The sequence below is a fragment of the Phoca vitulina genome, unplaced genomic scaffold, assembly GCF_004348235.1.
Source record: "Phoca vitulina isolate PV1807 unplaced genomic scaffold, GSC_HSeal_1.0 scaffold21, whole genome shotgun sequence".
Classification (NCBI taxonomy): domain Eukaryota; kingdom Metazoa; phylum Chordata; class Mammalia; order Carnivora; family Phocidae; genus Phoca; species Phoca vitulina.
The window spans coordinates 14,272,258-14,289,399 of record NW_022589724.1 but is presented as its reverse complement, the minus strand read 5'-3'; the positions used below and the strand labels follow the sequence as shown (position 1 = coordinate 14,289,399).

Here is a 17,142-nt window from a genome sequence, read left to right as displayed (position 1 = left end):
GCAAAGTTTATTGAGCGATAATACAAAGCTCCCGGAGACGGAGGGGACCTGAGAGGGTTGCCATCGGAGTTTCTAAGTCTAGGGGTCAGGGAGTTGCTTTCTGGCCCTCACTTCCACTCCCTCTTCATGGGTCTCTCCCGATTACAGATCTGATGGGCCATTCCCTTCTGAAAACCCGCCGGCACTCCCCACCCATTCCAGATTCATGAGCAGACCTTTGGGCTGGCATCGCAGTCCTACGTGCTGGGCCTCAACCCCCTCCCCAGCCTCGCTCTCGCTACTTGCCTCCCCCCGCACCCCCCGCCCAAGCTCCAGCTCCGTGGTTTGGATGGTTGGTTGGTTGGCTGGCTGGTTTTGCTTTCCAGATGCATCATTGTCTCACCATCTGCCTCCTCTTCGGCTCCGATGGTGCTGTCCCTCGGTCTGGAGCACCCTGTCCTCCCTCCACGGGCCCCCTTGCACTTTTGTCTGGCGAACTCCCCAGCAGGTTAGACCCCCCTCCCCTCCCTCTGCTCCCCCATCACTGCAGTGACCATCTGTCTTACCGTCTTCTCCTCCCCACCCTGCCCCCCATGGGGAGTGAGCTCTAGGAGGCCCTTCATGTGCTCCATCGTACCCCCAGCACCAAGCACCCCAGCTCAGCCGTAAGCTGGGTGACCTTGAACAAGTCCTGTTCCCTCCCTGAGCCCCCATGTGTTCATCTGAAAATGACCCTCCGTTCCAGCCGTACCTCCTGGATGGGTAGGCCCTCCCCCTCCACTTGGGCTGGTTCTGGAGGTGGCCCCAGAGCCTCCACCCTCCCGCCCTGATGGCCAGAGGGGGAAGAGGGGTCAGCATCCCCAGACCACTAATGACCTTGCATCCTGCGGTCCAGGGTTAATTTTTTAAAAAACAGCTCAAAGTCCAGGTGGGCTTTGGAAGAGTTTGCTCTCTCTGTTTGCTCTGGTTAATCATCTCAGGATAGCAAACATCCCTGGAGGCAGGCAAGGAGATCAACATCCAGGCCTCTGCCCTCCCCCCAGGAGAGGCCATGTGGCTGAATGAACAGTTCTGTCCTAAAGAGGCCAGTATTTGTCTTTACCCCTATGTGCCCCAGCCTTCCCACGGGGCCAGTGGTGTTGACAATCCTAATGCAGACCTGCTGGGAGGAGCAGAGGAGCCGTCGTGGGGCTGTGGGCAAGCTTCAGAGAGGGCTCTATTCCTTCTGATTGATTGTTAGTGTTTTCACTCTCATACCAGCTCAGTTTCCCCCCACACAGAAAGCTGGAGTTCATCACCAGGTAGGACAGTGGACAGTTTACAGAGCACTCTGACCCACTGCTTCACTTGACCTCTTGGCAGACAGAACAAGGACTGTTACCTTCAATTTATAGATGAGGAAAGTGGGCTTCAGAGAGGGAAAGTCCTCTGCAAAGTTAGTGGAAAAGACGTCAGGGCTTCTGGCTCCCAGTTCTCTGAATGCCTCTTACAGCAGACTGCCTTCCTCCTACCACCACTAACCAAACCATGAAAGATTGAGGAACCTTGTGAACAAGAGGGAAGGTAATTGTCCCAGAAATCTAAGCTGAGATGGTTGGTGTGATTAAACTTGTAACATGGCTTTGAGCTTCCTGGCAGCCAAAGCAAAAAGGAAATGCCGTCAGTAGCCAAGCTGTTGGTGATGGAGCAAAGGAAACACTCACTTAGGAATAGAGACATATTTGTACCTGGTACTGGTGAGAGATGAAGGTATTGGGTGGCTCTTACAGAGGGACATGACACACCATTTACTGGTGCCACTGGGGGGAGGGGGGTCTCCTGGATTCTCACATGAACATGGCTCTTGCTTTTGAACCCCCTATCTGAAGGGGGCATGCCCAGCCGTAACAGGGGCCTTCTGTGAGCATGGAATGTTCCATGTCAAGAACAGGGAGGAAGTAAGGACAGCGACTCTGACTGCTGGAAAACAGAGCTTCACCAAGAGGGCCCACAGTAGCACTGGCAAGAGTTTGAGCTTTGGAGACAAACAGACCTAGGTTTTGAAAAATTCTCTTTGAAATTGTTTAATGAACAGTATACAGTTTCCTAAGGCTGCCGTTAACAAAGTATCACAACCGGGTGGGTTACAACAACAGAAATGTATTCTCTCCCAGTTCTGGAGGCTGGAAGCCCGACACCAGACTGTCAGTGGGCCCACAGTCTTCCTGAAGTTTCTAGAAGAGAATCCTTGCTTGCCTCTTCCTAGCTTCTGGTGAGTCCCAGCAGTCCTTGGCGTTCCCTGACTTATATGTAGCTGGTTCCCGTCCCTGTCCTGGGCTTCACATGGCCGTCTTCCCTGTTCATCCCTCGGCGTCCCTCTGCATCTGAGTCTCCCTCCCCTTCCTCTTAAGACACCAGGTGTTAGATGTAGGGCCCACCCTTATCCAGTATCACCTCATCTTAACTAATTGCCTCTGCAGATGAGGTCACATTGAGGTCCCAGGTGCACACGAATTTTGCGGGGGACACTGTGTTCAACGTGCTACAAACACATTCACCATTTACCACGTGCCAGACGCTGCCCTAGGGCTTTTGCAAAGCTTCGTGCCCCTGACCTCACAACAGTACTGTGAACCAGCAGCTGGCGTCCCCATTCACTGATGAGGAAGCCCAGGCACTGGGAGGACATGTCACTCGCCCAAGGCCAGCACGGGATGCAGGCTGGCTCCTGAGTTCGTGCTCTCAGCTGCCACCTGCTGCCGCCTGTCCCAGCAGCTCTGCTTCCCAGCAGGGAGCCCCGGGGCAAGGCACCCTACCTCTCAGAGCCTCAAGTCCTCTGTCTTTATTCTGTTTTTCTTAACGATTTTACTTATTTGAGAGAGAGAGAAAGAGAGCGTGTACCAATCGCACGTGCCCGAGTTGGGGGGAGGGGCAGAGGCAGAGGGAGAAGCAAACTCCCTGCTGAGCAAGGAGCCGGACACTGGACTCGACCCCAGGACCCTGGGATCATGACCTGAGCCGAAGGCAGCCGCTTCACCGACTGAGGCACCCCTCAATTGAGTCCCTTGTCTTTAAAGGGGGCAAAACAGCACCTACTTTCTAGGGTTGTTGTAGGGATTGAATTCCATTCTGTGGCACATGTAAAGTGTTGCTACAAAGCTGGTTTGGAGCAGGTGCTCAGGGAACGGAAGCTGCTGTGGAAATCATCATTATTATTCCTACTATTATTTGCTAGGACTCCAGGAAGCCAGGGGTCAGAGAGGGAACTCTGGGGACAGGATGCCTGAGTTCTCATCGAGGCTGTGCCTTTAGACCCCCCCACACACACACACCGCTGTGGTCTCTGCTACATCGTTTCTTCTCCCTGGGCCTCCTGTTTTCTCGTGTGAGGAAGGGGCCTGATGAGCTCACTCTGCTGGCTCCCGCTGGAGTGGGAGGTCCAGGCGGATGACCCAGCGGGAAAGGCGACAGGCTGCTCATCTCCTCTCTGCGGGGAGCCTGGGCTGCACCCGGGCCAGGTTATGTTTGGCCAGTGCCTCCCCTGAAACAGCCGCCCTGGCCCCTTGGGACCACTGACCCCGGGCAGGACACTGCAAGGGATCGATCAGACCTGGCCTTGGGGCCCTGATTGGTTCCGGCTGAGCAGGGCAAATACCAAGGCCACCTACAAGCTGCTGGCCCCCTCCCCAGCCTCAGTCCGAAGCTGCCGTGGGCAGAGAGGCAGTGGCTCTTGTCCCCAGACCGAGCCTGTGAGCGACACCCGAGGCAGAAGAGCCCAGAACCATGTGGAGTCTCAGGGCTGTGTTTCTGTTGCTGACTGCCTGCCTGGCCATGAGTGCCAGTCCCGTGCTGACGCCGCCCGACGCCATCCAAGTGCAAGAGAACTTCGACATCTCTCGGGTAAGGCTGGCCTCTCTGGCAGCGACGGCTGGCTGGCTCAGCAGCTGGGCCTTGCGGGGGAGGGGGGTTGCAAATCTCCCAATCTGGAACTCAGGGCTGGGTTCCTCAGGGCCCTTCCTGCTCAGACCGTCTGGGGTTCGCTGCGACACTACGCACCTGCCATTCTGCAGGCCTGTTGTCTGATGATCTCACAGTCTCACGTGTGAACCTGCCCTCCTGGGCCTTCCATTACACATTACAGCCCACCCTGGGGAAGGCTCCTGCAGCCCCCTCACAGTGCTTAGCTTCTTGTGACTTCCTGCCCCCCTCCCCAGCCCTTCAGCTTTCGGCCACTCGCCTCTCCCCACAACCTGTTACCATCCCGGGTGCACTGCCCTCGCAGGCCTGGCTGTGGACGGAGATCCCGGGTGACACAGGGCAGACGTGGGATAATGGGGAGAAGAGAAGCAGGACAGAGATCGAGCTGGTGGGGTTCAGAGGGCTGGGCAGGCGCTGTGTGCGGGAGCCCCAGGACCACCTTCCAGCTCCCGCTGTGGGCCCAGTCACTGGGTGACCTTGAGGGGCTCTCAGCCCCTTCTAGCTGTGGATTTTGTTTATGCTCGGAGACAAGCAGGGGTTGTGGGTGGAGGGGCACGCGGTGGGGCGGTGGGGGGGTGCTGCGGTGGTGTGGCTCATTCCTCAGGATGTGAGGGCTTTTTCAACTCTATGCTTTGTGGCCAGGAGAAGGAGGTAGCAGGCTTGTCCTGAGTTAGTTCAAGGAGGGGAGATCCTTTCTAGCCCGGAGCTATGGGCTGCCTGCCAGGTACTGAGCTCCCTGTCCTTGGAGGAGCGAAAGACAGCTGGGGGAGCAGTGGTTGAAGAGGACCTTCAGCCTTGGGGCTCTGGGCCTCATCCAAGTGAGCAGCACAGATCCTATACCTAAGCAGAGTAGGGCCTTCCACTGAGCGGGGTGGGACCCCATCTGCACCCCCCCTTCCTAGGCTTGCCATGAGGACGGAAGTTCCGCCATTAGGCTCCGTCCTTCCTTGAAGCTGCGTGGTCTCCGATTAGCTGTCGGACATTACAGCTTCTCGTTGACAGGAGGGAGGGGAGCAGGTGTCTGGCAAGTCGTCTTTGCGGTCTGAGGCAAACCCAGATCCTCAGCGCTTGTGGCTGCCTCCTAGATCTACGGGAAGTGGTTTCACGTGGCCATGGGCTCCACCTGCCCGTGGCTGAAGAAGTTCATGGACAGGATGTCCATGAGCACGCTGGTGCTGGGCGAGGGGGCGACGGATGGGGAGATCAGCATGACCAGCACACGTTGGCGGTGAGTGAGGGGATGGGGTGGGAGGGGCGAGAGAGGCCAGGGCCCACCTGCCACCCCCGCCCAGCTTCAGTCACCACCCTGTCCTGGAGAGTTGAGCTCTCTTCTCCCAGCCGGAACCTTGCCTCTGAGCTCCAGGTCCCTCTGCCGCCCTCCCCCAGGGCACACCTTCTGAACTGTCCCATCAGCACCTGGGGGCCAGCGCCCAACACATGCCTATTTCAAAACCTGCTCTTGATCCTTGGGAGTCCCTTAGCTCAGTCAGGGCCCTTCCGACCCCCAGGACCCAACCTGGAAACCTGGGTGGGAGGCAGGTGCTGAGACCCCTCTCTCTGCTGCCACAGGCCGCACGGTCCACCATCAGGCCCTGTCCTTTCTCTTCCTAAATCCCTCCACACTGTCCGCTTCTCCCTTCTGTACCATCCCCGCCCTGGCCCAGGCCACCTGCCTTTCTTTCCTGGCTGTCTACACTTCTCCCCATCTCTAATCTCAAAGCTTTTACCCAGCAAACAAAAGGCCTCTTGAAAACTCAAGTCTGCTTAAACCTTTCCATGATCCCTATGGCCCTTGGGAATAAAATTCAGCTCCTTTGATGTGGCCTGGGCCTCTCCCAGCACTCACCAGGTATTCTGTGACCAACCCAAGTAGACCTTCTTTCAGTTCTTGGAACCTTCCACCATTTCGCATCTGATGTTCCTTCTACTGGGAAAACCTCTCCCCATCTCCCTGGGCTAATTCCTGTGGACCATTTAGGACTCAGGTTCTGTGTCATATCCTTTAGGAAGCCCTCCCTGACCGCCCCCAAGGTTCAGGTTACATGCCTGCCTTTGTGCTCTTGGAGCACCTCAAGCTTCTCTCCGCATGGCACCGCACTGACTGCGTCAGTCTCTGGCCTGCCCCTGGGCCCCACTCAGTTCTAGGGTCCGTGAGCAGACAGAGTCCATCTTGCCCTCCTCCGTATCCTCCGCATGTAGCACAGTGCCCAGCAGTCATTGTAACAACAGCTGGTGTGTTCATAGTGCTTACTGTAAGCTGTTTAATAGTATCTCATTGGACCCTCATGACCGCCACGTAAGGCTTCATGATCCCCATTTCACAGATGAGGGAACTGGGGCCAGAGAGACGCAGGGTAATAAACACATCAAAGCATTCACTCATCACCCTCCCCGCCCCATGCGTCAGTGTGATGTGCACCTTTGGGGAAGGAAGCTGATGTTTAGTGCTGGCTTGGCCAAGAGGGTGGCATGGACTGGTCCCTTTTGTCTCTGTCCCTCTGTTCCTTCATACGTGAACGGGTCCCCTAGGACTGGTGTGAGGCTTAAACAAGACATTTGGGAGTGTTACTTTCCAAATTACAAAAAGAAAAAAAAAAGTGGAAAGGACCCTGTGGGAGAGTGGGTGTCGGGACCTCGGTCTCTACCAGCGGTTACCTTTCTTCTGGTTTGTACATCTCCAGGAGAGGCACCTGTGAGGAGATCTCCGGGGCTTATGAGAAAACCAGCACCAACGGAAAGTTCCTCTATCATAAACCCAGTAAGTTGAGTTGGAGGCGTCTTCCCCAGTTCTGCCCTTTGCTGAAAAAATCTTGATGTGTCTGAAGCTCTCTTTCTTTCTGTCTCGGCACTCTCTGCCCCCAAAGCCATTTTTCTGAGATGCTTCCTGTATATTCCTCCTCATCCTTTGCCTCGTCGTCCTACTTCCCCCTCTCTCTCCTTCTCTCTCGTGCACTTATGGGCATCCAGAATGAAAGGGATGTTGCTGAATTCTGAGGATAACATCAGGATTTCATCAGCCCTCATGGTAGGCATCCGCAATCAGCTGATAAGAATTTGCTAAGCATCTACCATGCACAATATGCATGGTACTAAGTGACAGAGGGACTTGGACATGAATTTATCCACTCATCGAGCAGATGTTTATTGAATATGCTCTATGTGTCAAATAATTGTATTAGTGGTTGAATATATGAATGTTTGGGTAGATGGATGGTTGGAAAGAAAAGATGAGTGAGAGAAGAAGCAAATGATTGGTAAACGAATGTAGATATGGATGGCAGGTGAGTGAGTTAATCGGTCATCTGATAGATCAATTGATAGATTAATGGATGGAGGGAGGAAGGAAGGAGGGAGAGAAGGTAAGGGAGGAGGAAAGGAAGGAAGTGGATGGATTTATGGTTTGATGTATGGAGAGGATGGATGGATGGAATGATGGTGGATGAATTAATGATAAATATATGGAGGAGACGGATGGATAGACAGAAGGATGGATGAATAGATGATGTGGGGGGGAATAGGTGAAGGACCTCAGGCTAGAAGAGCCTTCTGACCACTGATCCCTTTGGCTTCCTGCATCTCCCATACAGAATGGAACATCACCATGGAGTCCTATGTGGTCCACACCAACTATGATGAGTACGCCATCTTTCTGACCAAGAAATTCAGCCGCCACCATGGGCCCACCATTACTGCCAAGCTCTATGGTAAAGGCCTGGAGCTAGATTAGCCCACAGGAGTTGGGGGTGGGAGGAGGTCCATGATTTAGGGACAGTGGAATGGGGAGGAGTCAGGAGTTTTGCTTTATCCTTCTGAGAAAACTCCAGTTATGGGAAAGGTGGAAACATTTACTCTCCCTGGAGGAGGTAGAGCTCAGTCTTCCATCTGAGGTAGAATCCTCTTTTTTTGGTCTTTAAAATTCTAGGCCCAGAGAATTCCAGAGCTTCCAGGCCCTTAACCAGTGGAAAGAGCCATGTGTGGGGATTTGGGGGACCTGGGTGGGAGCCTGGGCGGGACATCTCTTTCTCTTATGTGAGCCAATCTTTCCATAAGTGTTTTGAAGAGATCACATTGGGCTGATAGTTCTCAACTTCTAAATGAAAATCCCTGGGCAGAATAATCCCAGGCCTTGCCAGCCCAGGCACCCGTGGTTCTAGGCATCTTCTCTGCTTCCCATTGCAGGGCGACAGCCACAGCTTCGAGAAAGCCTGCTGGAGGAGTTCAGGGAGGTTGCCTTGGGTGTGGGAATCCCCGAGGACTCCATCTTCACTATGGCCGACAAAGGTAAATGCAGCCCCACCCCACCTCACCTTTCTGTGCCCTCCTCATTCTTCACAGCCCTCAGAGAACATCTTCCCAGCCCCTGGATATTTCCAGCAACCGTCTGAGCTAAGTAGGGTTATAGTCCCCCCTCACCCCTCTTTACAGAGAAGGCAGCTGGGGCCCCCGTGTTTGCTCCAGGTCACACAGCGTACACACCTGGCACCAATTCAGCGCTCACCCCAGCGCCACCTGTTTAAGTGAGGTTAGATCCAGAATCTGTAGGTACCTCTTAGGAGGCCATTCAGTGTTGGTGTTGAGAGGATGGGCTCCAGAGTTAGAGGACGGAAGTTCAGGTGGAGCTGTGTGACTTCTGGCTAGTGCACCTTCCAGAGCCTTACTTTCCTCATCTGTAAAATGGGGGGTAATAATACCTCCCTTGTAAGTTGTGTGAGGGGTCAGTGAAGTAAAGCCTTTAAATAGCGCTGGGCCTGGTGTCAGTAAGTGCTCGGCAGATGGTAGCCACTGCTGTTCTTGTGACGGAGCCGAGGGCAGGGACGCTGCGGCCACCAGCCTGTCGCTCTTCCAGTGAATGACCTTCAGCGAGCCACATGAGCGGAGCCGTCCCTGAAGGGGGCCAGGGCCCAGGACCGTTCCCGGCGCAGTGCCCCCCGGCACGCATAACTAGCATTGTGAAAGAAACTAAGCGCTTGTACTCACCCCTCTCTCCTGTCCTGACCTAGGTGAGTGTGTCCCTGGGGAGCAGGAACCAGAGCCCTCTCCACACATGGTAAGCACCTCTTCTTCCCACTTGATCCCCACCCGCCTGCTTCATTTTTGCTGCCCTTGCTTAGGTCCTGCTGTGGTGGGTGGGTGGGGTCACTGAGAGAGGTCGAGAGAAGGCAGGGACGGGCATGGGGCCTTGAAGTCAGACCCCCAGGGTTCAATCCCAGATCTACCATCTGGGCCACTTGCTGTCCCATCCAGACTTGACTTTCCTCCTCTCTGAAATGGGGTACTTACCCTTACCTTCCACGTGCTAGAATTCAGTGACATGTTGGGAAAGTTCTTAGCACCGTACCGCCTACAACCAGGAGAACACTCAACGATGAAATGACGATGGTACTCAATAAATAACACATGAAGTCAGGTGATCTCTAAAAGAGCGGTAAACCTGAGAGCAAGCTGCTTCTCAACCAACTCGCCTCTCCCTGTTCTGCCATTTGATTTTTTTAGGCTTCCTTATTCTTCTGGTTTATTTTCCTGCCTTTACCATATTGATTAAGCCGTCTTCATTTTTTTCTGTGATTATTTGGAAATTATATATCCCAATTTATCCTACTGTTGTGTGTATATATATGGATGTAGGTGTGTATATTTGTATGTGTATTATATATATATAAATATACACACACATTTTCAAGGCTATGTTTCTAAGCAAATACATATTCTAAATATATTAGAAACATAGGTTTGAAAATTAAAAAAAAAAATACCAAAGTAAAAAAAAAGAGAACACTGTCTTTATTCCTACATAGAATCAATACTGTTAACTTATTTGTCTGGGCCTGTATTTTTAAAGAAAAATTACCATTGATTTTATAAAACTAACATGTGCTCATTATAAAGAACTAAAATTAAAAAATAAAAATAAAAAATATTTAGAAATAACAAAGAAAAGTATATAAAATAAGAGTTTAAAAAAATGCCACCACCCAAAAGCTACCAGCATTCGCATTATCCCAGGGATGGTGACATGCCCACATGTGGAGAGGAGGGTAGATAGAGGGAACGTTAGATGGAGAGTTGCCCAGATTTGGGCATAGTGTTTTGAAATGGTATTGTATCAGAGATGCTATTTCCGGGTCTTAGAAGCATTAAGTGTAGTTTCATTTGAATTAAAAGAAAAAAAAAAAAAAGTGGGCTTCTGGAAGTTCAAATAAGCATCTGCCGCCATGTCCCGGTCATGGAGTTAGAGTTCTGTAGTTTAATGGATTCCACACTCACTCCTAGTGAATGTAAGCACACAGCTTCTCCATTCCCGACTCACTGATTTCTCTTGTGGCATTTCTTTACCAAGTGGTGTTTTCAGGGAGGGTTCTGCGTGTTTTAATTCCTGAATTCTTCCCTGTTGGAGAAAGCCTGCCCCTTTCCTTCACGCTTGAATGGCATTTTGCTTGGGCGTCAGATTCTTGGGTCATGTTGCCTTTCCCTCAGAACGTTGTCTGCACTCCTCTGTTGTTCTTAAGCACTAATTATGGCTCTGGGAAAGCCAGAGGCCAGTCTGGTATTTTTCTCCTTGTAAGCAATTTGTTTCTTGTGCCCAGATGCCTGGACAAACTATCCTTGAAGGTGTGTACATCTTTTTGTTTTCTTTCTTTTTTTAAGTAGGCTCTAAGCCCAACATGGGGCTTGAACTCACGACCCTGAGATCAAGAGTAGCAATGCTCTGCCGACTGAGCCAGCCAGGTGCTCTGCACTCAGCATCCTAACTAGGCTATGTCTTGGTGTTGAGAATTCTATATCAAAGTTTTCTGGGATACAGTGTGCTCTTCCCATCCACAGGTTACCTTCTTTCTGTTTCAGGGGACTCTCTTGCACTATATGGAATTCATCTTCTGTTCCCTTTTTGGGTTTTGCTACCTCAGGAACACTTGCTCTCTCATCCTGGAGCATCTTTGTCTTCCTCACATACTAGGCGTTCTCACATTGCTTTCGCCTGTATTCACTGGGATTGTCACTTATCTTTCTTGTAGGACCGTCATTCCATTTAGCAGCATCTATTCTGTTCCTTGCTATTTCTGACTTACTAGCTCTGAATGTATGTTGTCTTGGTTCTCAATTTGTTTATCTAGGCCTGAGTTCTCTCTTTTCATCTTATTCTGTTGTTTACCATTTTGTCTTTGAGTCTTGTTTTAATAAATACCTGTTTTTGTTAAGTAATTCTATACCTTGAGGCCCCTGAGGAATTTCCTTCTGCTTGTTGAGTTATATTTTCTCCTAAGTTGATGTCATAGGTGGGGTTTCCTAGATCCACACCTGTGGAAGGGAAGGGATGGAGGGAGGATTGAGCAGAAGAAGCAGAGCTTCACAATGCCCCAGCCAACCCTGTGGGCACTCTAGAACTGGGAGGGCCTTTGGAGTTGTCCCATGAGGGCGCTGAGGAGTTGGGGCCTTAACACCCTTATGTTGATCAGTCTGGAGAGGAAGCATGACCTCGAGTGAGAGGGGTCCCGTTCGCTGAGGCAGTCTCCAACAGGGGCTGATGGCTCAGGCTCGGAATGTAAGTCCATTCCTGAGGGGATATCTAGGCAGTTCATGACAGGGGCCACCACAGTCAGGCTCAGTCTCTGGTTCAGGCTATTTACTCGAGTACTTCATTTCAGACATGGGTCTGGATAGTCCCTGTACCATTTCTTTTTCTCTTGCTCCTGCTTAGTCAGTTTTAGCCTGTCTGTTCTGATGTGGTGGTGGTGGTGTGTGTGTGGGGGGGGGGGGGGGGTTCATTTACTCCTTGACCCTTTCCCTGCTAAAATTGAGCCAAGTGCCCTCCTACCCAAATGTAGTCTAAGGTCTGGGTATTTTGTGTTCCATCTACTTTTCTAAAGTCCAAGGAAAGGGTGGGAAGGGGCAGGGGTGGAAGAGCTTTCCTCAGGTGCGCCATCTTGGTTGGAATACGCTTGCTTGCTTTCTCTTTTGAAGAACTTCTAAATGTCCTATGTGGGGTTCGGTTGGGGCAGTGATGTCCATCTGTCAACACCCCCGGTGCATTAGACCACGTAGCCCCAGAACCTTCACCTAAAAAGATCTAGTCTGTTTTCCTCTTCCAGAAGTCATCTTCACTACTCCTCTGTCAGAAGAGGAAAAAGATAGGGTCCCTTAATTTCCTTCTCTCAGGATTTGGGAGTCTAAGGGACAATTATCAGAAATTTGATGACTTGGTAGTTAGAGGGCAGAGTTAGGAGCTGACCATCCTGTTCAGCTCCAAAATACCTGATTTCTTTCCTTCATCAACAGTTTTACTTTTTGCTTTAAACTATGCCCCTTGCCATGACTGAGTGATGCTAATGAACATTTGGAGATTGGTATTCTGAATTCATTTTTCCCTGTTAGGTATTGGAGAAGGCAATTTGAAATGAAATTTCAATCTGACATCTTAATCCAGATCCCGACGGATCTGTATTTCTTTATCAGGATCAAGAATGAAACCATAACTAGTGACTCCCCTTGCAAAAAAGAGAAATGGAGCACACTTCCATTTCTTCCCTTCAGACCTCCCACATCTCTGCCTTTGTGGGTGTAATCTGAGATCGACGTTTGTATTTTCCACCTTTTGTTTTGAGAATGACTTTTAACACTTACAGTTAAGTTGTACGAGCGTTGTAACAACTCCCTATTTGATTGGCTGTATAGTTTTTGTCATCTTTTCTTTGCTATCACATCACCCATTTTCTTGCACTTAGATTCCTGTCTCAATCAGTGGGAATATATATATTTTTAAGATTTTAAGTAATCTCTACACCCCACGGGGGGCTGAAACTCACAACCCCAAGATCAAGAGTTGCATGTTCTACCGACTGAGCCCCCAGCCAGGTGCCCTGGAATATTTCTAAAAGTTTTCTTCTGGATAAACACATGGGTGGAGAACTACTGGATCCTCGCATGTGTGAAAATGCCTGTGTTTATATCACATGGTCAACAGCTTGGATGAGTATAGAATCCCAGGGTTACCACCTTTCCCCTCTTGTAACCCTCATATGCTACTCTGCAGCCTGTCATTTAATGCTGCTATTTACTCCAAGGGCCGCTGGGCTCTGTATCCTTGTCTCTAGGGAATGTCTAGGTGGGGCTCTTCACTAATTTTGCCTCATTCCTTTTGATCCCTATTTATAATTGGACAATTCAAGTCTTCAGTGCAGAAAAGCTGTCTTCTATTATTTCTATATCGATCACCTCTCCTTCTAGAATTCCTACTATGTGAATTTATTTCTTATAGTCACTAACCTACAGTTTATTATCTCTACTGTGTGGTTAAATTCAACAAAATCCTTTCCACGCCCAGTAACTCTCTACTTCTTTCATTCTGTTCATTTCCATAAGTGTCGGCCCCTGTGATATCGATGCGGTGTCATCTTGAATTTCACTGATGGTTTTTCTCCTCGTTCTTACTGTCATCCTGTGTGTAGTGGAGATATTCCCCGGCGGAACCAGACTCTTCTGAGCAGCTGCATTATTTAAATTGTTCCATGATTTTTCTCTTTTCCTTTGCCCTCACCAAGGAAGGCCTGTGTGCAGCCAGCTTGACAGTGGGAGTCCCCGATCATAGCTTTTACTTGCACCTTAAAAGGAGAAGGGCAACGTCGAAGGTTACTACAGATGTACTTTTTCAGATTCCGGGTCTCTCCCCCGGGCAGGAAGGCTGCCTGTTGGCCGGCGGTCTCCCTGCTCATCCCACCTCGCATGGCCCCGGGAGCCTGCACTCAGTGGGCTGTATGCCCCTAGAGACTTCTGCCAGCTTTGGCGTCCTGCCCTGCTCTTCAGCCCCGACCTCCACAGCCAGAAGTGTCAGGGGGCAGTCTTGAGGCCCCTTCTCCATCCTCTCTGGGTGGCTTTTCCTTTTTGCAAGCAGCTCACGATGATGGTCTGGTCAGCCCTTCCTGCACATCAGTCACACCCGTCCCTCGCCCCGTAGAAGGGCCTTCCAAGTTTCCAGCACGGCCGTACTGCCGTTCTCTGGTTGCCAATTCAGGTAGACTTTCCCCTCCATATTTTTATCGCTACGGACATTTCAACTATTTTTGGACACAGGGGTATTGTTATACTTCACGGTTCTGAGTTTCCTTTCAGCCTAGAAACCTCTCCCATGATGCCCATTCTGGGATTCAGGTTGATGCTTTGGGGAAAACAGTCCATGAACCAGGGTAGTTCCTGTGCGTCTGTCTGCACCCGGATTCCTCAAGCAAATGGTTTGTTTATATGCTCCGGGGGTACAGGTGAGCAGTGGTGGCGAGGTCCCCACAACAGCTTCTCTCTCTCTTCCCCGCAGAGGGCCCGGCGGGCCGTGCTGGCCCGGGAGGAGGAAGGATCAGGGACTGGGCAACCAGTAACTGATTACAACAAGAAGGAAGGTAACGGCCACTCACCTTTCCACCCTCTTCTAGCATACTCCAGAGAGGAAGGGCTGCCCTCACCACCACAAAGTCTCTTTCTTATTTGTCTGCTAGGCAAGGACTGGGAACTAGAAAAGACAAATCAGGGGCTCTGTGTGGTGCTGGAGGTTGTCAGGGTGGCCCCTGGGCTCAGGAACCCATCGCTCCAGGAGAAGCGAGTTCTGGCCCGGTCTGTACCACTGTGTGGCCTCCCAGCCTTGGTTTCTCCCTCTGTAGTGGGGACAGCTGCCTGCCGCGCTCACCGTCAGGGCTTTTGTGGGAGCAGGCTGGAGGACGTGAGGATGCTCTGTGTAGTTGACTGTGTTCACGACTGACTCGCTCCCTAGCTTGCTCAGCAAACACTGAGCCTGCTCCACCCTGTGGAGGGTGCTGGGGTCACGGAGACAAACCCCTTCGTTTTGGAGCTTGTGGTCTAGTAGGGGAGACAGGCAGGGAAGAAACTGATGGACCCAAAAGGGAGGGTTAGCTGCAGGGCTGGGGGAGCTCAGGATGGAGGGGGAAGGGGATCAAGGAGTTCTTCTAGATGAAGGGGAGTCATGCTTTGTCCAGGTGTCTGAGTAGGGCTCTCTCTCTGGAGGACGGCATTTCAGGGGCAGGAACGGGGAGCAAAGGCACGGGAGCAGGGCTTCGGTGACGCGGTCAGGCTGGCCGGCACGCGTGCGGGGGGCGGCATCGTCGGTTGCTGTTACCAGGGCCTGTGGACGCACTAGACCAGCACGGGGGTGCGTCTGTGGGTTGCTGGGGTACAGAGCGGAACAGGCACTGATTTTGGAGTCCAGCAGAGAGATCATGGTTTTGACTCTCTGGGCTGTGTGATCCCCGGGCAAGTCACGTGACCTCATCTAAGAAATGAGGTGACCATCGTTCCTCGTAGCGCAGAGGGGAAAACTAAACGGGATGGCGCACGGTAGGCATCCAGCCTGCCGACAGGACGCTCGCCCCCCCCCCCCCCAGATTCCTGCCAGCTGGGCCACGCAGAAGGCCCTTGCCTGGGGATGGTCACGAGGTTTTTCTACAACGGCTCCTCCATGGCCTGCGAGACCTTCCGGTACGGCGGCTGCCTGGGCAACGGGAACAACTTCGCCTCGGAGAAGGAGTGTCTGCAGACCTGCCGGACCGTGGGTGAGTGCGGGCCCCTCGCCTCTGCGCACGCTGCACCCCTGCCGGAGGGACAGGGAGCTGAGGGAGGACGTGCCAGGGGCGGAATTCCAGGGCAGGTTTCCTGAAGTCACAAGAACTGCACACTTGCGACGAGGGTGACCCAGGCCGGTGGTTGGTCTCCATGGGCCCCAGGTTCCCAGCGCCGGAGGAGCTAGGTGTTCTAGACGAGCAGGGTGCCCTGGTTCGGGCCCTGTGCTGGGTGTCTCGAGGGTCATCCCAAGTGTAAGGGCCACTCATATTCCGCACCTGCCCCCCACCCCGCAGCGGCCTGCAGTCTCTCCATCGTCCCCGGCCCCTGCCGAGGCTACCACAAGCTCTGGGCATTTGACGCTGCCCAGGGGAAGTGTGTCCCCTTCGTCTACGGGGGCTGCCAAGGCAATGGCAACAAGTTCTACTCGGAGAAGGAGTGCAAGGAGTACTGCGGGGTCCCTGGCAACGGTAGGCAGCCCCGCGGGGTGCCCTGGGATCCGGGCGGGAGAGTCCCGGGAGGAGGTGCGGGTCTGCAGAGGGCAGTTCTAGACCCTACCGGGTGACCAGCCCACCCACTCTCCGGGCCTGTTGCCCATCTGTAAAATGGGCTAAACTCCGGACCTTGCCCCAGCTGGGATGCTGTCGCATGGGGGCTGGTCCCGTTGGGCGAGTGCCAGCTTGAGCCTCAGTTTTTACTTTTGTAAAATGGGATAGAGTACCCACTTGGCACACTCCCCAGCGCCCCGCGCGCTTCGGACCCGGCTGACGGCCGCAGCCGTGACTAGCACTGAGGGTGAGGCAGTGAGGCTAACAGTAATGGCATTCCAGGGACCAGCGGCCATCTGATCCCTGGGCCTTATCTCCCCCCTCTGGGAAAAGGCACTTGGGAGTCAATCAGGAGAGGCTAAAACCCAGATCGTTCTGTGGAATGTGTTTTGGAGATACCAAGCCATTCCGCAAGCGCAGGGCCCAAGTCAGCCCAAGCTGCCTTCCCTCGTTCACGAGGCACCCCCATCCCTGGGCCCCTGGGCGTGCCCCACACCTACTCCCTGAGCGTCTCTGTGTCCGCAGGGGACGAGGAGCTGCTGCACGTACTCAGCTGACAGGGCCACAGGCCAGAAGACCATAGGCCGCAGGGTGGCAGGGAGGCTGTGGGCCGTTGCCTGTCCCGGGGGCCAGGTTCAAAATAAACACCCGGTTGTAGACTCCTGAAATTCCATGTCGTGACTGTTCATTGTCATATGTGTAACGAGGTAGCCGGGGGGGGGGGGGGGGGAGGGGGCCGGGGGGGGGGGGGGGGGGTAGTAACCCCAGCTCCCCCCAAAATGAAAAATGTGCTGAAAATGTTAATAGAACGGTCTTCGGTACCTGAAATTGGCTATGCAAATTATGAGACATAAATCACAGTTCTATTTACTCCACAATAGTATAAAATGGGACTGTCTTATTAAAGCCAGAAGACGTGAAAAACTTCTGGGTACTTTTTTCTGGCAGAGGTTTGACCCGGGTCATCAGCTACCCAGGGTCGGAAGAGAGGACTGTGCCCTCGTGTGCCCAGGCCCCGGGCCGGTCAGGGCCAGTGACCCACAGTGCCTGAAGCAATTCACATCCTTTGCCGCACCAATGCCCACGCCAGCATTTTACTGTG

At 52.6% G+C, this 17,142-nt stretch overlaps 1 protein-coding gene across 1 annotated transcript; it reads left to right on the top strand.

The window, feature by feature from the left end:
- The first annotated feature begins 3,268 nt into the window (after positions 1-3,268).
- On the top strand, positions 3,269-16,708 carry AMBP (alpha-1-microglobulin/bikunin precursor). The gene is made up of 10 exons (XM_032418143.1): positions 3,269-3,858; positions 5,022-5,164; positions 6,618-6,694; positions 7,524-7,640; positions 8,116-8,217; positions 8,937-8,983; positions 14,240-14,321; positions 15,318-15,485; positions 15,789-15,962; positions 16,566-16,708. The coding sequence occupies exons 1-10, from the start codon at positions 3,742-3,744 to the stop codon at positions 16,595-16,597; spliced, it is 1,059 nt and encodes a 352-aa protein (XP_032274034.1). The 5' UTR covers positions 3,269-3,741; the 3' UTR covers positions 16,598-16,708.
- The last annotated feature ends 434 nt before the right edge of the window (positions 16,709-17,142 follow it).

Coding starts and splice junctions, on each gene's coding strand:
- AMBP (XM_032418143.1), top strand. CDS start 3,742: ATGTGGAGTCTCAGGGCTGTGTTTCTGTTGCTGACTGCCTGCCTGGCC. Junction 5,165..6,617: donor ATGACCAGCACACGTTGGCG/GTGAGTGAGGGG, acceptor GTACATCTCCAG/GAGAGGCACCTGTGAGGAGA. Junction 15,963..16,565: donor CTGCGGGGTCCCTGGCAACG/GTAGGCAGCCCC, acceptor CTGTGTCCGCAG/GGGACGAGGAGCTGCTGCAC.